General features: G+C 39.9%; 1 protein-coding gene across 11 annotated transcripts in view; it reads right to left on the bottom strand.

Annotated features, from left to right (window-relative positions):
* The window catches only part of THRB (thyroid hormone receptor beta), a 178,877-nt gene that overhangs the window by 43,603 nt on the left and 111,321 nt on the right, over positions 1–23,953 (bottom strand). For all 11 annotated transcript variants that reach the window (XM_061362703.1, XM_061362712.1, XM_061362707.1 and 8 more), the window contains one exon: positions 8,353–8,417. In XM_061362703.1, the coding sequence (XP_061218687.1) occupies positions 8,353–8,359 (7 nt within the window). In that variant the 5' untranslated portion in view covers positions 8,360–8,417. The remainder of the gene's footprint in view (positions 1–8,352; positions 8,418–23,953) is intronic.

The raw sequence follows: 23,953 nt of genomic DNA, 5'->3' as shown, positions 1-23,953 counted from the left end.
CAGGGGCACAACTGCTGTAAAAGGCTTGCCATTGAAATGTGGCACAGCACCAATCTTACTCCTTCCATGTCTTTCTCATTTAGGCGAGCCTTCCTTAAGGAGATGTAGGCCTCAACTCAACAGTGATGGCTAAAATTAGGGTTATTGTTAGGGTTAGAATTAGCATTCATAGATCTAAAAAGACTATAGCTCCAGATGCAGTAGTGCTGTAAAATTCATGCCAAGAGGAATGTGGCACAGCACCAACATTACCCCTTCCACCCCTTTCACAGTTTGGGAGGGCCTTAGTGCTGGTCTCTCATTTCTAGGGCGCTGGCTAAAATTAGGGTTAGGCTTAGGGTTAGCATTCAGAGATCTAAAATGACTATATCTCCAGGGGCACTACTGCTGTAAAAGGCATGCCACTGAAATGTGGCACAGCACCAATCTTACTCCTTCCACGTCTTTCTCATTTAGGCGAGCCTTCCTTAAGGAGATGTAGGCCTCAACTCAACAGTGATGGCTAAAATTAGGGTTAGGGTTAGGCTTAGCATTCATAGATCTAAAAAGACTATAGCTCCAGATGCAGTAGTGCTGTAAAATTCATGCCAAGAGGAATGTGGCACAGCACCAACATTACCCCTTCCACCCCTTTCACAGTTGGGAGAGCCTTAGTGCTGGTCTTTCATGTCTAGGGAGCTGGTTAAAATTAAAGTTAGGCTTAGGGTTAGCATTCAGAGATCTAAAATGACTAGAGCTGCAGGGGCACTACTAAAACCACTAGGTTGTTTCAGTATCTTACAGATATATGTTTATGTGTATACTTGTGGAGAAAAACAGAGCCAGGAGTATTTAATCCAAGACAGTTGTACTGTTACCTAAACAGTGGTAATATTATAAAATATTTAAATGTGATATTTTAGAATATGTCTTTCATTATAAACTAAATTTCAGTATTTCCAATCTTCTGGACAGAGATTACATCATCACAAAAGAAGATTTTCCAGATACTATATTAAACTTTTTAAAGAGTTTTTAAGGTGTAAGAAAAGGTAACATTAAGAAACTTGTAATACACAGTGTAATAGCTTTATCCTTGTTCTTGTCACCGGGTATCTTAATGAGCGCCTCAATGTGAACAAGTGTAATTGCTTTTTAAAAACATGCTGAATTTCTATTAACTATTAAAGTAATACCAGACATATAATTATCTAATCAAGAACCTGGCTTTGACATTATGCTCAAATTTCTAAACATAAGATTAATCAGAGGAAAAGAATACCCAGAAAAACATGACAGCTCATCTGTAAGGCAACCAGAGGTAGGTTCTGAGCACAGAGAAGAAAATGGTTCTGGGTTTTGGTATGTAAAGAGCCATCTGAAAACCTTGCTTTAGAGAAATGAACACGAATTGCATACCCAACTATGGAATCTTGTGACAGCTACAGATGCCATGAAGATACTGGAAGAAATGAGTGATGGCAGCTCCCAGTAAGATCACCACAGAAGATACTGGGTTACAGAACAGGACTAGATAGGTGTTGTTAACCAGGCAGTCACACAGATGCTAAATGCAACTGATCCTCTCATAGTTCTGTACAACGTGGGAGTTTTTCTGAGAAGAAGGTATACCTGAGCACTGCAGCTCTGTTCAAACCCCAATGCTTGTCTGGTTTATGTTATCTAGCAGTTGCCATAAGCAGGTACACAGACAAGAGTAAGAGCAAAGACAACATATATGAGAGTTCCCACCAACAGTCTCCCAATCCCCAGCTACTTGTCAGCCAAAGGATTGCCTGAGCTCCTGTAGCCTACCTAAACTGTAGTAACACCCAAAGGATCTCTTTTTGAAGTGCAGCTTGGTCTCCTCTTGTGTATGCTTCTTGCATTCACACCACTCCTTGGCAAGGAGTTCCAGTATCAGTCTCTAATATGCAGAACAACCTCCTCCTGTTTGCTTTAAACCAAGATTAATTCGATACTCAACAGAGAGCAATCCACCTCTCCAGGACTCATTTTGCCGTCTACTGCTTGTCTGAATATGGGAATGTTAATGGATTTTTATCTTTTCATATTGTGTTAGGTTAATTCTTTAAATCCTGGCAATGCGCTCAAATAAAAGTGAGAGGCCATTTCCAGATTAAGGATCAAAACACCATAAAATAGATCATTAAAACATGTAAGTTACATTGAAACCACTTGGGAAAACACACAGATCACTTCCATGAATCACTTCAAATCACTACCACCATTTTGCAAAATATGGATTCTGAGTACTGCTTTTGCCATGAGCTTTCAAATCACCTCACACGGTCTTCCCTCAATCCCACATTAGACCCTTCCACCACTCTCCACTGTGGAATGGATGGTGTATTTGGCCACCATTTACTAACAGCAAATCCTGGGGATACCTGCATATAACTGAAGCTCTTTGTTTTTTCAAGATGATGAAACAGTTCAACCTATTTCAGTTTTTAGCTTAAGAGCTACGCAGTATCTTGAAATAACACCTCCTGTTCAAGGACTGAAGTTTGAGGAATGGCCAGGTAGAAAAGCAGGTATTAAAATTAGAAATCTTGACAGATATATTTGTGAAATACAAAAAACAATAAACAAATAAAATTTGCTCAAATAATGGAGTCAAAGGCTTCTTCAGAAAGACAGAGAAACTGGGATGTAAGAATTCTTTAAACCTTGAAATAAACTGAAGCTTGGTACAGGTCTGAACAGTTTTCAGAGCACATGATCACATACAGAACAAAGCAGATCTGAGAGTTTGGCCTCCCTGTTCTGCAACCTCTAAACATTTCCTTAAACATTTGCCTTCTTTTATGATAAGCGCTGTAGCAAATCTAATGCTTTTAAAGAATACAATCAGAAATGCGCTTAGGGAATATAAAAGGTACTTCATTTATATGAAATTAACTAGAAAATGCCAGACTAGATAGCAGCTTTGCTATTGTTCATTGACAGCTTTGTATTTGGCACAAAAAAAAATACAGTGCTTTCTACATGTAGGACTGTATATGAAGGACAAGTATTGTAAGTTTGTTGCTCTGCAATAGTCATCAGAAGAACTGAACTGAGCAGTCTGTGGTCAGGCATATGAAGACCATAAAATGTCAGGCTGCAACTCCTGCGGCAAGCACAGCAAAGGAAAGTGTTTTATAAGGCTACTGGAGAAGACATTAAAACACGGTGACATTTTGGGGTTTTTTTAATTAACTGTTTTACAAGGGTTGTGCCTCTTTGTGTCTGATACTGACAACACACTACACTCCTCCTAACTGATGGTAGCAGTGAAACAGTGATGCACAGTCTCAGAACGATACTTATAATCTCAAACACTACAGTCTACTCCCATCAGAAATAAAATTGAGGCAGACAAGTTAACAAAAAGAAGCACCTCTGGTTAAAATAAAACTGCTACAGGCAGGACACTGATGGATTATTGATGAAAAAAAAAATAGAAAAGATCTCAGCACTAACATACTGAAACATACTTCAGAAAATGGCTAGCAGATGTTGCAGATGTAAAAAAAAGTGTTTGTTTTCTCCTCTCCTTGTGAAATCTAACCAGATCTTTTGGTTTGGTTAGTTTCAAATGTGTGTATCCTCTCTGGAAAATGTAGCAGGTATCCATGAACTGTAAATACCAAACTTAAACACCTTTAGGAGCACACAGACATAAGGTCTTCGTGTTTACCCTACAGAAAAAAACACTCTTTAGAGCCTTTTCTCCCCATGATGGGAAAGAAAACCCGAACACATTACTAAAGAATTGCATAAAAAATTGGAAAGTTACAAATATTATACAGACTCCTTGCCTCTTGAAACTTGCGTTATATAGGACTTTCTGAAAGCACTTTTTAGAACATCAAAGTTTAAAACAAAAAAGTTAAAATTAAACCAGAATGTCTGTAACCTAGAACTTACCAAGTGTGATATTTTTAACTGCATATTTAAAAATACGCTTCTAAGTAATAAGAGCCATCATGGAGTGATTCATAGCTTCATGCAAAAACATCCCACAATATAAATCTTGTTAACCTTTTGAAAATCCCCAAAAGCTCATTACAAAGCTGATGAATCCTGGTGTAACAAAACCTCGTATTAAAGTATTTATTGTCCTTCTAAAAAGTCCTTTACTTAAAAGAAATAATACACTTGAGTTACTCGGATTTTATCATGGTCTGGCAGACAAGAAGTGTCAGACAGTGACATATGTCAAATTAAATTACCCTAGGAAGATCATAATAGAAATTTAGGACAAATAATTTCTCAGCTGATGTTACACAATTAACTATCTTCCATCTCAATTAATGGCAAGTTTACAGGGTAATGAGCAATATAGTGAAAAGACTCATGAAGAAAAGGTGGTACCTTTCCTATCCTATTACTTTTACTAGTTCTTGGAAACTACATGCAACACCCTTAGAGACACTGCTTTTCCAGTGACTGACCTGTTACAAGAAATGCTGCATATTAAATCCTACTTACTGAAAATATGCATTTATGACATTTACACTCCCTAATGTAAGCACTTAATTTTATTATAATTCCTATCTTGATCTAACTTTACAGTCATTACCAAACAGAACAGTGTGAATATTTGAGAGCAGAAGCACAATGTCTGAGTCAATTATGAAACTCCAAGTAAAAGCAGAGTAAAATCCTGGCCTTGCTGAAGTCAGTTGGTGCAGACTCACTGACACTGCTATGGCATTCTTTAAAGTCAATCTTCATCAGCCATGAAGATGAAACTAATGAGATTTTACTGCTTTTTACAAATACTATTTTCTGGTGTTTACAACCCATGCTTGAATTCCTTCTTCAGTTCTCACTCCAGTAAATTAAGTAAGACAGAAATCTGTCTCAGAACTTGTCCTGCATTCTGGGAGAAAATGTACAGAAGGCAGCCGTCAGTGGTACATTATTGCCAGTGAATAATGACTATTGCCAGTGAACAGTGATGCTAAAACCAGAAGCTTCACTATAGTATTTAAGCAGCATGGATTTTTTCATGAACTATGTTACATACTTATTTAAAAGTATTATCTTCTCAATGAGAAAATAATAGTTTCCAACTTTTTTTTTTCTATTCTATTGTACAAATATATGGCAGACTTGTAGTTATTGCTAAGATAGTACTGATTTTTAAAATACTTATGACTTCTTTCCCTAGGTATTAACTCTGTGGTCAGTAATTGCTAGTGCCAGCTGTGAAGCTGTTTTTAACTATGGAGGAAGCATCCAAGCAGTCATTTTCCACTTGTTTCTATTTAAAAAAACCCCAAACAAACATATTTTACTTACATTCCCTAAACACATTTTTGATGTATTTACTTAAAGCATCGGATCTGCTCTAGCTTTCATCAGAAAAGAAAACGAACTTCTACAAAAAATGAGGTTTCAAAACAGGAAAGCTGAACTTTCAGATTTGCTTTGTCATATTTACATATGTAATCATCCATCTTAAAACTATTCTTTTTAGAGATGTACCCATCTTCACTTTATGAGAACAGAATGTGTCTGTCAGACTTAGTACTCAACTGCAAGACATATTATGTCCAGCTCTCCTCTCCAGAAGCATCCCTTTATCTCAGTGTTAGGTCATCATCTGAGTTATGTCTGCAAAAAACTGGTTAGGCAAGTTCTGACACTCAGAACTAGCAGCTGCAAAAATACACGGACAGAAACTGACAAAAACACTGACAGTGTTTACAAAACCTGTAGGTCCAGCTTTTTCTTTGTCAGCTTCTAATTTCATGAAGTGCCCACTGTTAGGTGTTCCTTAACACTATTGCTGCGTGAACTCTAGTTTGACTGCATATGAAGAAAAGAGTAGTTTGGACTTCATTAACCCAATTTTTGCCTTTACCTTTTTGCATTAAAAAATTGTACCTGATGCATTAATTTAGCTGTTTATTTTTTATTTTATTCAAATTTTAAGTAATGGCTTCTACACCTCTGACGTCCTTCCATGTTACCTGTAACTTTGAAGTAACCCAAAATAGTTTTGGAAAACTTGCACTCTATTAAAAGCCATAAGCACACACAATTACAGAAAGTGTGCCATAGAATAATCATACCAGTAGGTGGTTTTAAAGCTGAGATGTCAAAATAGTCAAAATATTTTTCCTGCGGCAACTGCAAAATGTAGTAAAGCCCAGCTTTACTACCTAAGGCCAAATTCTACAATCTCCTGTCAGAAAAACTCTAGACCTCACCAAAAACTGGAGGCTTTTGGGCAGTGCCTACAAGAGGAAAATTTTAATGCAGTAAAAATGTAACATATGGGCAGAGAAATTATCTATCAGAAAGTCAGAATAATACAGCTTATTATTTTAGGCAACTGGTTTGGTTTTGGATTAGATTCTGCTTTCATATTCCAGTGACTCAGTAACAGAATCTAAGTTTCATTTTCATTCATTAGGAAAGGACTCCTGTCTGGCTCTAGATGGTGGCTTTTATAGAGCTTGAAAGATTTATATTTCATCCATGCTTCTTTTCGCATTCACACTCATGTAGGGAATTTCAATCTGATAATGAGAAACAGAAAACATGAACTGTTCATAATGAAAAGTGCTGGACATCTACAGCTGTACCAACAGTCATCCTCTGCAATGGACCTCTTTTTTCAGCCTGGTGATTATTTTCTTTGCACATATTTCTTCTGCCCACTTCATTTTTTGTAAATTTTTTTTTTTCTTTTCATTAAAAAAGAAGGAAGAAAAATGTAGCCCTTCCAATTAGGCTTTTTGTTTCACTCAGCTTAGCTGCCCTGCCAGGGAGAAGTCCAGGCAGACAGGTCTGGTTAAATCACTAGCGGGAATTACCCATAAAAGCCCCCTCCATAGGAAGATACACCCAAACAGATAAGGTCAGGACAAAGTGGATACACTGCATTTCCTCCCCCATCATTTGCCATTACACAGCACAAGCTACTAATTGCTCCCTGAAGCCCTGTAGCTAAAGGTCAAAAAACACAGTTTAACATGAGACAGAATAGAAAGCTGGAAAGACTGAGTTACATGTCAATGCTTTAAATTTATTCCAAACCAGGTATTTGTTAAACAGAATTATCATGTCTAGAATGCCTGCAGAAGAATGCACTCTAGTGGGCGCTGCTAATGTGGCCTAAGGATACTAACACCTTCCTGATCCTCATGTGACAGTGATACTAATACAGAGCCTGACACACCATCTGAGGGTCAGATATTCCACTTCATTTTGCAAAAAGCCTCAGTGCCCTCTGCCTCCACTTCCTATTCATCTGTGCACAACCTTCACTTCAATGGACAGCAAAAAACCCATAAAATCAGAAGTCAAATGACACATCTTTGCATATTATCAAATAATAAATTTTACTATGAAAGAATGCATTTAAATAATGCTGTTTCTCCTCATGAATTTTACTATTCAACTTATATCTAGGACTCTGAACTTAAAAGACCAGCTTTGTTGGTGAATGCAGCTGTTATGCCCTGCTGGCCAATACAAAAGGATGGCAGCTTTCTAGGGGAAAAGAAAGGATATTTGATCTGCCCAGTCAGCAAAACTAAACTGTTCCTTGAGCATAACACCAAGAATTCGGTCTTGTTTGTTATGACTTTCTCTATGTTGCACATGCTGCATTTTACAAGCAGGCTTTTAAAAGGTCCCATTTATGTCATTTGGATCCTGAAATACGTATTGAGAAACAGCATCAGCAGAACATTTTCTTCTCTTATGCAATTTGAAGAATACTGAAGGAAATTTTGGAAGTCTGAAGTTCTACTGGCTTTCTATACAATCTCCATGTAATAATTTTTTTAGACAGCCTGTTCTGGGATTAGAATATATGGGGTTTTTGACACAGTTAATTTATGTATAGCCTTCAAGTGCTTTGCATCTGGCAGAGATAAAGTTGTTAAGTGGACTTAAAGTGGTTAACAGTAATTTCAACTCTGGATCTTGTCAATTATTATCTGAAGATTACTTGGTAATCTACGTAAAATGAATTTGACTGTTTCACTTTGAACCTCAGTAAGTGTGTCTACTTTACAAAGTAAGTTGGGCTAATGTACTCAGCAGAAACTGCCACTCCACTGTCAATTTCAGCAGAAATGTTGAAGTTGGAATGTGCCTTTAGAACAAAACACAATGTTATTTCAGAAGGAAAACCAAGCAGAATGAGAGTTTCATCTGAGAAATGCTGGGGAAGATTACTATGTGCCCCACATCTCTATGCTCTGGGTAGACAAAAGACTCCAACTCCAAGTGTCTGTGCATTCAGAACTTGTTAAACCAGTATTTTGCAGTAAACTTTTAATATAATCACTCTGGCAAAGCAAGAAATATTGCATAGATGCTCTTATTAAATATGATTACCTGACATGCTGCTGGGAGTTATGGATATGTAATCATTCTTGTTCTTCTTCTGTCACCAATGTCACCTGCCAAAAAATGGAAGAAAGCCCCATGTAATACATCCATAAATGCAAACTGCAGAATACCATTAACATTTACGCAGGACGGAACATTTTGGATCTTGAATACCACAGCCGATGTTTGATGGCTTAACACAATTCACCTTGCTAAACTGCATGAGGCAATGAATGCAAATCAGGTCCAAAACCTGGTGAACCAGAGGAGCTGTGGGTAACAGGGATTTGGAAGCCAGGTCAAAAAAGCTAGTGGGTACTGATGCAGAACAAAAAATACTTCTGCCCACTTCATGGAACACTTTTTAAAAGGTTTTTTTGCAAAAGTTCCTTGAGCTCTAATAGGTAATGTGAGGAACTAATGGGTTTTACTTTACAGCAGATTTACATTAGATATCAGGAAGAAATTCTTTACCAGAACAGGTTGCCCAAAGCAGTTGTGGCTGCCCCATCCCTGTCAGAGTTCAAAGCCAGGCTTGACGAAGCTTTGAGCAACCTGGTCTAGCGGAAGGTGTCCCTGCCTGTGGTAGCGGGGTTGAAATTAGATGATTTCTAAGGTCCCTTCCAACCCAAACCATTCTGTGATTCTGTGACCCAATGATATATGCCCACTAACCTTTAAACATACTCTCAGGTTCAGTAAGAATAAAGGATTCAAAAGAATTAGAAATTCTCTGTCTACAGTTAAATCAATTTTTCAACCATTAGAAACTCAGAAGTCTATCAACTGTTACAAAGTTTTGAGCTGTAAATAGTAATTTTACTCATTTGGTAAAAAAATGATTTGTAGTTCTTATTAGTTAACTTTTGAACAACAGCATCTGTTTTATTAAGGAGATAACTGCAGTGATAAAGAACCAGATTGGGCATTCTAACATCATGGGTTTAATATTTAATATTCAGTCTGCCTACCCCATTCATATGCCCATAAATACACACTGACATATAGCTATACTCTTTTCTGTTTGGTAGCAAAGACTAAAACTCCGCAAGATAATTTTGTGTTAGGACAGAAAGTCACTGATACCAGTTTTGGCATCATGCTTTAGCACTATCTGTATTTATACCAGCCATAACATTTTTCAAGCAGAAGTATCTATCACAGGCACCCGAGTGCCCTCATTCAGCCATCCCAGCCCAAAACACAGTGCCCAGTTGGATGATCTTGGCTCGCTCCCTAGTTTAAGACCAACAACCCAATCCAAGCAGACACAATCTTAAAGGCAGCACTACAGAATAGACACAAGAGCTCATTAGATTTTTTAAATGAGAAAGCCCAGGCCTAGAACTGACCCCACTAATGCCAATGGAAAACCAGCCTGGGATCAGTCATGCTCTCCTGATCATCAGTAAACATACATCTCCTAACGCCAGTTGCAGGTGGCATTTTATAGGGGAAGCAGAATCTCTCTTAGATCGTGCTGATGAACATTTTATGTTAAGAAACAGTCCTTTGGTCTTTGCTACCAAGTTTTTGGTTTCGATTTTTCTCCCTCCATACAGTGCCATAGCCCTGTCTGTGTTTCCTCTCACAGAGTTTCCCTTGACTTGTCCTTGCAATAAATATCCCCCACCACCATCAGGCTGAGAGAACATCCCGCACATCTGCTCTGCTTAGCCACAGCCTGCACCACCAGAATGAGAAAGCAGGTGAACTGCAGCAACCGCATGTTCCGTGTAATTAATGTATCTGGGACGCAGCCTCGCAGTTTCCCCTAACCTCATCATCACCGCCACCAGCGCTTCACGAACGACGGCTCAAAGCTCGCCCGGGCGCTCGGGCACCTAGGGAGTTGCAGTAACCCGTCAAACGCTCCACAGGGCGGGGCGGAGCCCCCCTCCTCTCGCTCCATGAGCCCCTTTGCGTCCCGCTACCCCAGACAGGGTGGACGCCCCGCGCCCAGGGCAGCGCGGCTGTCCGCCCGTGAGGCTCAGCGCAGCGCGGAGCCGCGGCCTGCCCGCTCTAACACAGAGGCAGGGGGCGCGGGGGTCCCCGCTGCGCCCTGTCCGATCACAAACACCCGCCCGAACCCGCTCCCAGTCCCTCCGGCCGCCGTCGCGCAGCGCGGTGCGGTGCTGCGGCGCCCCCTGGCGGCCGCACGGGCGCAGCACGCAGAGCAGCGGCTACCGCGAGGCACAATGACGGCACCACGCACCGCTGGACACCGCTGGACACCACTGTACGCTGCCGCACAGCCCTACACGCTGCTGCACACCACTGTACACTGCTGCCCAGCGCTACACACCACTGCACACCACTGTACACTGCCACCCATCCCTGCACACTGCTGAGCACCGCTGCACACCACCGGACACTGCCGCACACTATTGTACACTGCTGCACAACCCTGCATGCTGCTGCATGCCGTTGCACACACCCCTGCATGCTGCTGTACCACACTGCTGCACATCACTGCACAACTCTGCATGCTGCTGCACACTGCTGTAGGCCGTTTTTTTACCCTGCACACCACTATATACCACTGCACACACCCCTGCACACTGTTGTATACAGCTGCACAACCCTGCACACCACTGCACAACCTTGCACACCACCCCACACTGCTGCACAATGCTGCACATCTTTGCACACCCCTGCGTGCCAAACCTGCATCTGCCATGCAGCATTGCTGGGGGGGTTCCTTCCATGCAAATCTCAACCTTCCTAATTTCTATTATCTTCTCTGTAATGTATTCCCTGTCTTTTTTTTTCAATTTTTTAATTACTTTATGCCTCATTACATTACCCAGGCATATCTGGTAATTCCTTAAACTAAATTAATTGCTACTCCAAGGTTCAGGATTGCTTTAATGAGTCAAAAATTCCCAAACAAATCACCCCCCCCCCCCCCCAAAAAAAAAAAAAAGAAAAAAGGAAAAGAAAAAGACGATAAACAAGCAAAAGGAAAAAAACCCACCCCATCATGTTTACTGTATTTGCAAAAAAAACAACTGTAAGTTTTACAGCAGGAACTGGTAAAATCTCCTCCAGCATAGTGTTAAAGTGTATTTTTATCTCCTTGTCTTTTCTTCCAGGCAAACCAGCAGAGACTACATCTATGCTGTTCTGACAAAAGACAGTATTCTCCTTAAACTCTTAAGTGAAAAGCAAATACTCTGCTTGATATTTGCCATGTACAAACAATGCAAGCAGCGGCGACAACACAAGATTTTTCTTCCACTCTCACCATCCTGTGGAACTTCATAACCCTTCACAGTCTGTCAATCACAGCATTAAAATCAGACTCTGATCCATCCCACCGTGTCATGGGACCCTATGAACCTCAACAATAAGCTGTTTCCCAGAATTTAACAGTGGTTTGGTGACTCAGTGACACACAAGTGCTCTTGAAGTAAAAAACAAAGTGTTTCAAGTAAAAATCCTGTCCCTCCTGCAAATACTCAGTTCCTAATCCCCAAATTACTGTTTTTGCACCCATCTATTAAAAAGAAGGAAAAAAAAGAAAGGAGAAATACAGAGTTCTCCAATGAATCTGTAGGAAGTGAAAAATTCTAGCTATCCTGGGACTTCTGCCATTTTCCCTGATGAGTCCAGGACTTGGCATGAAGGCAGCTGGCACTTGTGCAAAAAAACTAATTATGAAATGACTGTAGAAAAGATGGTCTTTTGTCTAAGGCACCACACTAATGCATCTGGCTTTGGCACAGTCTTCCTATGCCCCACAGTTTAAAATGGAGAGTGTGCATCAGCATCTTGCTCATCCAGCATCTCCCCTAGCTCCATTTAGCAAGTGCCAAAAGGTACATATTGTACGTGATGGTGATTTTAATAATCTTTCCAAATGTATCAGGAATGTTTTTGAGATGATGCTTTAATCTTGCCCTTTGCATGACGGAAGTAATTTCCTGTTTTTCTCTTTCTAAGGAATGTGGCACATAAATGGAAATATTGGGCGCAGAACTATTTATCTATTCTGGCACCCAAAACCTTGCCTGTTTTCCGAAGGCCTAGCACAGTTGCTACTTTACATAAGCAAAAAGAACAAGCAGTATCTACACATAATATACCAAGTTACACTTCAAGACATAGATGTGGAAAATGCTGGAGGAAATTAGATTCTTTTTCACAGTCTAAAACTCTCTGTACAACTTTTCTGTAGTCTGTAACTAAAAAGTACACTGAGGAGCACAAACTGGAATGATGTGGATGAGCCACAGGCGAGGCTCCACCACACCATGCAGAGTGTGTCTGGGAATAATGCCTGGGAGTCTTCACAGACATTGCAGAGCAAGTTTCTTTCTTGCCAAAAGTGACACAATTCTTATGGTTAAACTTTGCTGACATCACAGGGCTCCATTAGCTTTTGTCTGTGGAGTGCTCATTTGCCTACCCGAAGTCTCATGGCCCTGAACCACAAGCCCTGAGCATGCAGCACTAACTTCAGAGGTTGGTATCTACCCCACATGATCTCCATGCCAGAGAGCTCAGGTGGAAGAGCCAGCAGTGTGTTCATTCTCCATCACTGGAGTTCAACCCTGCTTCTTGTTTTGTTTTGAAAGAAAATAAAAGTAGGAACATGCTTATTCCATTCTGATAGTGAGCTCTATTTCAGATCTACAGCCATGCACCAGGAAAAGACTATTCCTATTTTGCCCCAAATAAAAGAAGACATTTTGGGGATCTTCATCTCCTCTGGCCTGAAAATGTGGTATTTGGAATTCTCAGGCTTTGGTCTCCAATATAGAACCACTGTCAAGCCATACTGCCAATTACTGCACTTACTTTCTTTTCCCATAATGAAAGACAATTAACCAATTAATATTAATCAATGTGGTTAAGTGTTCTCCCACTCTCATCCAGTGCCTCCTCATTCACACAAATGCATCAGATTAACCAACGGTTATATAAAAGAGTTGCACTGCTCAGGGCATGAGGGTGTTTTCTGCCTTACTCTCTGTCCTGTTTTGGCTGGGATATAGTAAATTTTCTCCTAGTAGCTGGTGCAGTGCTGTGTTTTGGATTTAGTGTGAGAATAATGTTGATAACACACTGATGTTTCATTTGTTGCTTACTCTGAATCAAGGACATTTCCGTTTCCCGTGTTCTTCCAGTAAGGAGGTGCCCAAGAAAACATGGGGGCATAGCCAGGACAGCTGAACCAAACTAGCCAAAGGGGTATTCCATACCATAGAACATAATGCTCAGTATATAAACTGGGGGAAGTTGGCTGGGAGCCACCAGCTGGTGCTTGGGAACGACTGGGCATCAGTCAGTGGATGATGAGCAATTGTATTGGCATCATTTTTTTTCCTGAATTTTATGCCTCTTCCTTTCTTTTCTTCTTCTTATTATTTCACTTTATGTGAATTATTGAACTGTTCTTATCTCAACCTCTGGGGTTTACCTTCTGATTCTCCCCATCCCATCCAGGGGGGGTATGAGTGAGCAAGCAGCTGCATGGTACTTAGTTGCTGGCTGTGCTCAAACCACGACACTGTTGCTTCGAAGTTTAGGTAGCAGCTGTCATTCTCTTGCAGGTCAGGTGCACAGTAAATCCCAGTCCCCGTCTGTATCATGAGCTGCATCTTTTCTGGCTATCCTCAGGCTTCCTTTCCCACTCTGCAAATGGCTGCCCCAGGCAGCACTGGGGACAGGCACTGCTGTTTCCCATCTTTTCTCAGGGCAGCAACAGATGGGAAAAGGGATTCTTCACCTTTCAGAAGTACTTTCAAGCTATTTGGGGCTCCTTGCCCTTCACTGGACTCCCCTTTTAAAAGGCAACAGGAGGGCCATGGGGTGACCTGGGTCATCCACACATGTAACCCTGCCTGCAACACCTGATGTTACAGGCTTATCCCTGCACCCTTATACAACACTCTTACACAACACTTGCTGTTGCTGGGAGCTGGGCTGCCTCTTGTGCTAAGAGGAGGGGAGGGCTGCTGTGCATGGAACCTGCCCAGGTCCCAGGGTGCAGGGAGCAGGCAAGGGTCTAGAGCAGGATAACAGATCACACAGGTCTTGTAACAGAGTGCAGGGGAAAGCTCCACCACAGTCAGAATGAGCACTTGAGGATGCCAGCCCCTCATGCTCTGCCCTGTCACTTTTTGTTTTTCTTGGGGGCTTGAGGGTGATGAATTACAGGTTGTATCATCTGAACATTTTGTTCTGCATTCCCTCCATGAAATTTGTTCTTGATTTCAACTTCGTCTGTAGTGAAAAATACGAAGTAGAAACTCCACATCAGGAAAAATGACAAGGTAGCCTATAGGCTGTATAGATGCCTATGTGAAATTTTAAATTTGTTTCAATATTTAACATTTCAATGTTTAACAGCAAAATAAAATTAGTATTCTAGAGCAGAGTTATACAGACAATTCTGTACTAACACATATTCAGTGAAAAGTGTACTAGGCTATAGCTTACGGTGCATAGTACCTATACAATGAGCAAACAGTGTATACATTCCCTCCCTTGTAAAACATACTGATCAACTGCATTCTATGAGAAACAAAAATCTATCTAGTTTTCTAGCTATGCTTAATAAAAAGCCCCCTCAGAACTGGCTTGTAGGCACAAGCTCAGAAACGGACTCTGACTCATGCTTTTTATTGCTAGTCTTGTTCAACTCCTGAGAACAAAAAAATCCATGCAATAAAGCATAAGATCTAAACCACAGAACACTATCTGTACAAACATTTGCAGTCTGTCCTGAAGCAATCAAAAGGCAAGGAGCTACTGAGCTTTCTAATAGAAATGCCCAGTAGTTCTGTGTAACTGTAAACTTTCCTCCACACACTCAATATGTGCTCCTCAGAACAGGATACTGGTTTTACCTTTCGGGCTTTTTAACTTGCTTCTTAAAGCTCTAAAAATTGCTGAGCGCTAACAAGTGAAGATTATGGATGTTCTGCATCAATCAGAGCGTAATATGGTATGTGCTCAGCTCTGTGCAGGTATTAGCAGCTTTTTTTTACAGCATGAAAGCCAGAAAATTATTATATGCAGACAAAAAGCCAGATAAATTATAATGGCAACCTCACTGCTTTACGGAGATTTTTGAAAGCTCTTGTGTTTCAACAAGCAGAACTGCAGGATGAACAATGTTAATTTGGACAAAGCCATTCCTCCTATTATCCCACACTGGTGGGGGGACTGGCATGTTGTTTGCAGAGCAGGCTGAATGATAAAGCTGTTGTTTTGAATGTATCTACAAAGAATAGACACAGCACCGCAAAATGAAGTAATGCAACATAAAAGCAAGACAGAAGTTGTTTTTATGATTTTACCAGAACTTAACGTCTTACTGCATTGGGGTAAATGTATCTTTTTATAAGCTAATGGAAAATATAGTCATTGATCTTGTCATAGACAAAAATAAAAGGAGTTTTAGTATTTCTGTCCATTTCCCAGTAGCCTGAACACACTAGAAAGGCAGTCTGAAAGGTATTATCGAGAATACTGTAACATTACCTTTATGCCACCTGGCATCAAGCAGAAAACTGAGTATGTAATGCTTCCCCTGCCCTGTACTTACAGAAATGAGTAACATTATCTCACAGAGTATCTCAAGTCACTTATGGTGTGGAGCCGCTGAATGGCTCTAAGACAAAGGCTCTGTAAAATCTGCTTATATTCAGCTTAAAACGCAGTTGGCACAGTGGGCTGTAGCTTTTGTTTTACTTCATCCCGTTGCAGAGATGTCAGCTCTCCAGCACTTTGCTTTATCCTACTACATGTGTACACAGGAGGGCATGAGAGCAGCACAGAACTAGAAGCAGCCTTGTTTCGACACTATTTTGATAACCAGCAGTTTTACTCCCTGCAGAGGACTTTCTTAACATGGAGCATTACAATGCAAGCTAGCCAGATTTGCCAAAGAGCAGCTGATCCATAGCTATGCATTAAATGATGTTTAAATCATTAGAGATTTAGAACTTAATTCAAAGACCTCTAACTACTTGCATAAGTATCCAAATAAGACAGGATCCTGGAGGACCAAAGCTGATAGAAAAGCAAAATGGACTACAGAAAATACCTTGTATTTGAGTGATTATTCCTGCTTTTTTTGAAGAGCCTCTGAGACACTTCATGGCTTACGTGTTTGTTCTCCAGCATATGGGAGTTTCATTCAAGCAACAGCTTTGACATATAACTTTTCTTGTTTGTCTGTTTTGTTCTATCAGCTCCGGAAACATTAGCTCTCCCTGAAATTTCATTAGGGGACAGTTTATCTTCAATGCTAATTTCTCTTATTACTCACTGCAAAGTGTGTAATAAATGAAGGCTGTCTTGAATTATCCAGTAAATCTCTACAGCTAACATCAGATAATCCCAAAGATACTAGATTTCAAAGACTTTCAATGAAAAGTGGTGATTTTCCATGCTCATGATGAAATGCATTAAGAAAAATAATGTTTTCTAAATGCCAGGAGGGGAGGTACTTGGATGACTCTTGTTAATACGAATGCATTTTGTCAGACCGTCTTACAGATGCCATGCCTAAAAAAATCAGTGAAGCAGAAATGAGTATGTTCTAAACTACAAATGTCACTCTGAATAGGGATAAGTATTACCCTAAAGATGTGTACTGGCATTTGTTTCAGCTATTTTCAGGGATTTCGATATGAACAGCAGAATTAATACAGCCTTAGGCTTTCTGCTTTTCTTAACCAGAGCTTCACAAAGTCACCATTTAACTTAAAAAATAAATTTTAAATACTGAAAAAAACCTTTATCTATATCGCAAGGCCTTGAGTTATACTGTGCAAATACACAGAACCCTGCAGAAATCCTTGGAAAAGAAACAAGATATGCTGTTGCAGCTATGGTTTAGCCTTATGTGTTCTGCATATTGTATGACTTGATGAGTTTCCAAACCTGAGTCTACTTGTCCTAAAAACAGATAGCTGACTTGCAAAACCACTGAATTCTGAAATGTTCAACATAAGATTCCAGACCTAGAATGTATGACTTAAATTCAATTTTAATTGGGGAAAAACTTTGAAGAACCTTATTTTCAACAAAATTAAGGTAACGGACTAGAACAAAAACTTAGTTGTTTCCTGAAATCTGTATTCCCTAGCCAGCAAAACCTATGGTAGGTGGGCAAAGACTACCAAAAAGTCTGCACAGATCCTTTCTACAAGTTGAACTGGTGGTCCTGGAACCTTTGCCTACCACTGTAGTAGCAGGTCAAGGGAAACGGGCATCAGACAGACGTTGACAGTGTGATACACACCAAAAGGGGACAGTGCATTTCTGGATGTGTAGATTCATGTCTCACGTCAAACAGTAAGGGAGACAATATCCCCGGAGGCATGATGAAGGCATACCAGAGATACAATAAAATTACGAATAATAGAAAAGGAGGAACAGACAAGTGAAGTTAAAGGATTAAGGGGCTAGACTGACTTGTATCAGGTGAGTGTTAGCTATGGCTTGGCAAAGCGTCACGGAAGTGAGCACTTAATAACCTCAAAAAAGAGCACAGGATAATGGAAGAATGTGACTGTTCTGGGAAATTTTGTTAAATTATGCTAACGGTTACTGGTGGACATGTAACTAGGTTAGATGGCAGCTAAATTTACCAAGGAGAATTCCAGCCTGGTTTTAATCGATATTTTGAAATGGAGAAGCCCATATTGCTATTTCTGAGGTTTACCAAAAAGCTTCTTTTTCAAAAGAAAAAATTCAATGACTTCAGTGACAATTAGGCTCAAGTTGGGGAAAACTTTCTGCAAACATTATCTCTGAAGTTTCCAAATACAAAACACATGTTTTATAGATACATAAATATATTTATAGCTATTATAAATAAATAAAGAGTTTCAAGTTACCTAGCAATAAGCTGGTGGTCATAAAATATGACTGTATTAAAACAATCTAAATACCTATTTGCTTATGGTTTTGGGCAGACAGGAGTCATGGAGAGAAAGAATAATACTTGTGAAAATTAAGTAGAAGCTCTTATTTTTGACTGAAAATTACTTGCACGCTCTGTAATGGCTCTGTCTACACGACCAGCGCTGCATGAAGTTAACAGTATTTCAGCTGAGGATTTTCACACTCAGAGGTTTCCCTACTCAAAGTTCTACTCCTTTTTATCCTCACTTTTTGTTTGTTGGAGAGCAAATACATTATGACATGTTGCCAACTAAATTATTCACTGATTTACTCTTTAAGGCAGGTAGGGTTTCCTAAGAGGTGTGCTCTAATCTCTATTGCCCCTTATACCCTTTTTCCTGACCTCACTGGGGCCGCAGTGCATGGAGTGGAGAGGACAATTACTTCTTCTCAGAAGAGGTATATATCCTAACGTTAAGTACAAACAGCATAGATGCAAACCTACTTTTGGGTGCAGACTGAAAGCAAACCACATAGCCTCAGTATTAACAATGGCCTTTCAGTTTGTCCAATAAAGCTGTGATTCCTTCTTCTTTTTTTTTTTTAACCTCCTAGTTTGCTGCCTCATTTACAGCCAACAATAGTAGAATCAGGCCCAGAAATTAAAAGAAAAAGTTTAATCACTGATGATTTCTCTATCTCTCGCAAGCAAACAAGAGAAGTCCACAACCTTTTAACCTTTTCTATCCTATTTGCTAATTACTTCCTTTGTAATTAACCCATTATGCATCTGTCATTGTGTTTTAAATGAAATCACTTTAATTGCTAGTAAGTAGGGTTTATTTAGTTCCTAGTATGGTTGTACAGGGTCATGAGTGGGGAGCTGTTGAACCACTCGGAGTTATAGGTGCTCTCTGCAAAACTGCTGAAGTTGCTGAAGATGAAGAAAAGTTAAGCTGCTTTCCTGAGGTCATTTGATTTTAATGTCTAATAGCATATTCTAGTGGGTGAAAGCTTACTACAAATATGGGAGAGCATTTTTTATTCCTTGTATATAAATCACATTGGACATTATTTTGTTTCTTGAAATAATTTTTAATAAAGGATTAGTTATGCTAATAGTTCTAGAACATGCCTATCCCCACAATGCTTACTTTGCTGTACAGCAGAACTCTATGAAATGCAACACAATATTAACAGCTGAACTTCAAATAAAGAGAATAGGAAAGCTCTAACACATGAGATGCCCGGAGTTTTAAGTATGGGGCTAACAGTCAACACACTTTAATACCTTCATATAAAACACCCCCTTCTCCCCCTTGGGTGACCTGACTTGATTCACTGACCCAGCAGAAAACCCACTTTTTTTGCTGGGTTCGTTTTGTGCTGGGTTAGTGAGTTGAATGAATTAGCCCTGTGAGGTGGCTGGCGAGCACCACAGCTGGCATAAAGTAAGTGGCAGGAGCCCACAGCTGCAGGAAACGAAGAGGAGGGGGATGATGTTCACCTTGTCTCATAAAATGGCACCCTAAAGGAACACAGTATGGGTTTATGCTTTTTGTAATAAACTAATTCTGACTCTGCACTGAAATAACTTATGATGGCTTCTGAAACACCTTTAAGCAAGCAGTGGAGAAAGCAAACTTAATTACAGCACAATTCATTATAACTTTATTTTAGTATTTAGACACTTATATGCTGAAGAAGGACACTGGAAAGTGCTTGCTGTATGTTCTCGAGAATAGCAATATGAATTGGTAAGATGAAACTTCTCTTTAGTACTAAATGAAGTCAAGAATCTACTACTGATGAGACACGCAAATTTCCAGCAAGAACCCAAGTGCACACCTTTGCTAAGTTACCTAAAGGGAAGTGAGTCAAATAAATAAAGACCACACATATGAAAGATAACAGATTTATCAAGCTGAACTTCCCACACAGACTGTGCTCTGAGAGCTTAATACTAAAATCCAAGATAAGCTCTAGATGTTAATTATTTTCTTCCCTCTCCTACCAGAAAAATACAGAAGAAATTAGAGGAGTTTATGGAGCAGACCTTACTAAGACCTATATAACCCTTCCAAAACCTTTTCAGCCTATGTCATCTGTGCATTTTAGCTACCAAGACATGGCTCATGTCTGGAAGATTCTGGTGCAGTATTTTGCTGCTGCCAGATTTCTAACGCTGCATTCATCCTGCATCATCCCTTGCTGATCTGAGTAGCTCCACACCTCCCCTGGCAATGTGCCTGGGAAGCTCACCTTGGCACCTCCCAGTCTTTGCATCCCGTCTCTGCATTCACTTTGCTAGCACTTCCACCATGAGCAATGCTTCAGCTGTGGAGGAAGATGTGGGACTACAGAATGACACAAAGGAGGACAAGAGACATAGTGGTGTCTTCTAAATTTTTAATGAGGAGCTTTTGGATGGCCTTTGGGAACAGCATGGCCTGTCAAAGAGAAGCCATCAAAAGCTCATTAAATAGATAAATCTGTTGCATAGAGGGGTAGGATGCAATAAGAAAGCTTATGGTTGCTTAGAAAAGAGGAAGAGGGGCAAAGATGCAGCAATGGATCTGAATTAAGAATCAGAAAGATATCCCTAATAGCAGTATCCTGAATATGTTTTAATACTGTATGATCAGTCTTACCATGACCAGATGATGAGGCTCTGAGCATACGTACAAGAACCTTAGATCAATAGAGAAAACAAAACCACTGAAAGAAGCAGACAGCTTTGAGTGTGGCCCATGCACAGGTGTGCATAGACAGAGGTCCTTGCTGAAGACAACACACAAGCAGCCCAAGACTCCAGAGAACAGCAGGAAAAGAACAAGCAGGGGAGATTTAATTGTTAAAGCCCTGTTCTGCACCTCACCTGCAGTGTGAGGTGGACATGTGCAGCTCTTCTGCTTTCCCTGATTGCCAGCTGTTGGCTTGGTGCCCTCAGATCTTTCCAGTTTCACTGTTGCCTGCATTCAACCCCTAACAAAGATAAAGTACTTCGGAATAAAGACATGTATTTATTAAAGCAGTTACATTAGAGGTCCTGAAAGGGAAGCCAGTATGGAAGCAGCATCCTTCCAGTATCCTAAGCAAAACCCTGGTATGAACAGACACACTCTACCCAGAGACTGCACTGAAAATTACGGGGGGGAGCTCTTATCCACCCCCTTTATTAAGTTCATTAAACTCTCAATACTACAGTGCTTCACGATGGCTGTGTGCCTAAGGTAACACTAGGGTATCAATTAGGGTTTCTTTGCGCTCCTGAGTTAAGGGGATGTGCCAGGCTTTACTTTTAAAACATAATTCTCTCCTCTCTCTCTTCTCCTGCTTTCCAAATTGTCTGTTTTCCAATTAATTTTTCCATCCTAGTTTCTAGTTTTGCTTGTGGGAATGTGTATCAGGAAAACTGGATGCTGCATTTCATTCCCAAGGATCTCAGGTTATACATTCATCACCCCATCCAGTGATGGGAAGGAGCTAATCTATCAGGGCAATTTTAGAATTAATGAAATTCATAAGTATTAATAGATGGATCCAATCTACAGTCAGTGTTACCCAAATTACCTTGTGCTGAAAGAACGAGTTCTGTATAATTAAGAGAAACAAACGAAGCTCACAGAAAAATAATTAAAGATGTGAGTTGCAACAGGAATTGGAGTCAGCACTGCCTCATGTTCCGTGTTGAACATTGATTCTTACGGTAACCCAGCTTCCTCATCCATAAGGTGGAGATGATAATACTCACTTCAGTTCCAACAGTATACCAGTAAGATCTACAGATAAGCCATCAAAACTGCTATTAGCAACATTATCTACGCTTGGCATGCATTTTTTACTTCAAAACAGTTTTATAGATTGCATTTCTGGCCTATGCTCAGTGTTTTGGAGATCACTTTTTTTAGACTTCTGAAAAGTTATTCCCAATTTACTTACTGCATTTGGGCAAATTCTTTGTCATTGACTTTAATTCTGTTTTACAGCTTATTAGTTTTATGGGATTTTGTTCTCTGTATGGTGTGGGAACACAGTAGCGTAATGATTCAAACAACACCAGTTTTACCAACCAGCCAGATTTAACAGGCTATTTCTTGTATCCTATAAACACAGTGAGCAGCCAATCTGATATTTAATGATGCAAACCATAAGCAGAGGTAGTGTTTTGTGCCAAGATACAGTATGTGGAGATTGCAAAAGCTCATAGCAAAATTTCTGTGGAAAAGAAATACAGCATGGAGGTTACTGAGTTGTTGTTCTGTGCCAATCAAAACTGATTGTATTTACTATGAAAAGCAGATAGAGTAATCAGAAAAACCCCAAAGACACTGACAGAGTAAGAGAACAAGAGGAAAACCTCATATTGTCCATGGAAAGTATTTGCAACCAACTGTGCTTTTTTTTTGGTTTTTATGGGAAAACTTTATCAGACCAGGATTCCCAGATTTATTTTCATGTTCTGCCATCCACTAAGTGACTTTGGTCTGAACAATAAAGCACTTTGCTTATAAGGGAAGCACAAAATGTACCAGCTTCTAAAGAGAGCTTATTTTTTGGTATCTGCAAAGTTGTTGAAGAATCTTACATAAGAAGTTATTTATAATGACTTAAGAGTTTTCTCTGAGGTATCCTAACCAAATTAACAGCAAAAAAAGATTTGTGAAATAGGATGAGGTATGTTTTCAAAGCAGCTGTTTGTGTTTCTTAATAACATCTTTGTAGATCTCTCAGAAGTGAGACTGCTGTACTATCAGGACTTTATGAAATGGCACAGAGACTAACAGCTTTATAGTCCAGGTAACAGTGGACTATGAAGGGCTGTCCTTGCTCACATACAGACAATAAAACGAAACAGAAAAAGAAGTCTTAGAAATTCAGAATGAAAAAGCACAGTTGCCAGTAATGACCTGATTCACAGTTCCCGAGTGCTCGAAATTGACAGTACTGGATCATTGGAAACACTTCAGTATCACAGACATCTTTTCTTCCTAAGAAACTGACATTGCTACAATCCATCAATTTGCTGGAATTCACAGCCACGCTGGGCTTTATTTCTGAGCTATTGTGGTCAACAGCTACAGCCAAAACATGTGTGTCTCTTCTAGTTCAATTTTTAAAAATCATATATACTTTTACTACATTTTACATGTTATTTTGTTCATTTTGGTTTTATTCATCCTTACACTTTTTTGTAGATTAATGGGCTACAATTCCTGAAAACCCTGAGCAGCTGTAGAAATAAATAATGTGTTTGATTCTCCAGGACAGATTTAAAATGTTACTGTCAGCTTCAGGATATCTGTACGTTATTAGTCATTTTGCTAGCATTAAGATAGTACGAGAAAAGATAAGGGTCTGCTGAAAAGCCCACAGAAGCAGATGGAGTCTTTCTCTTGACATCAGCTATTTTGTACCACATTCGTCTAGCATGGATTAGGACACAAAGAAGAGCTTCTCGTGCCAAATTCTGCACTTACTTCTTCATGCGAGCTCATTTTTATTGATCAGGCTCAATAAAATCTACTGGGACTATCATTCCTGCAACCTTTACACAACTTTTACCTTACATTATGTAGTCTGTCTGGGCAAGGGGCCAGGCCTTCATATTTTACAAAGGAAGGCCTTTTCCTCTGCCCATTTGAGTTTATTCCTTTACTTCACTCTCTTATTTACTGTACTTTCTGCACCAGGTTCAAAGAGCTTGGTCCTTTGTTGGACATCAACCCTGTGGAAATCA

Source organism: Neopsephotus bourkii, unplaced genomic scaffold (genome assembly GCF_033783945.1).
Source record: "Neopsephotus bourkii isolate Nb327-2 ecotype Australia unplaced genomic scaffold, CSIRO-AGI_Nbou_v1 NB_1132, whole genome shotgun sequence".
NCBI lineage: Eukaryota > Metazoa > Chordata > Aves > Psittaciformes > Psittacidae > Neopsephotus > Neopsephotus bourkii.
Note: the sequence above shows the minus strand (reverse complement) of the source record. Positions and strands in the feature narration are given on the sequence as shown.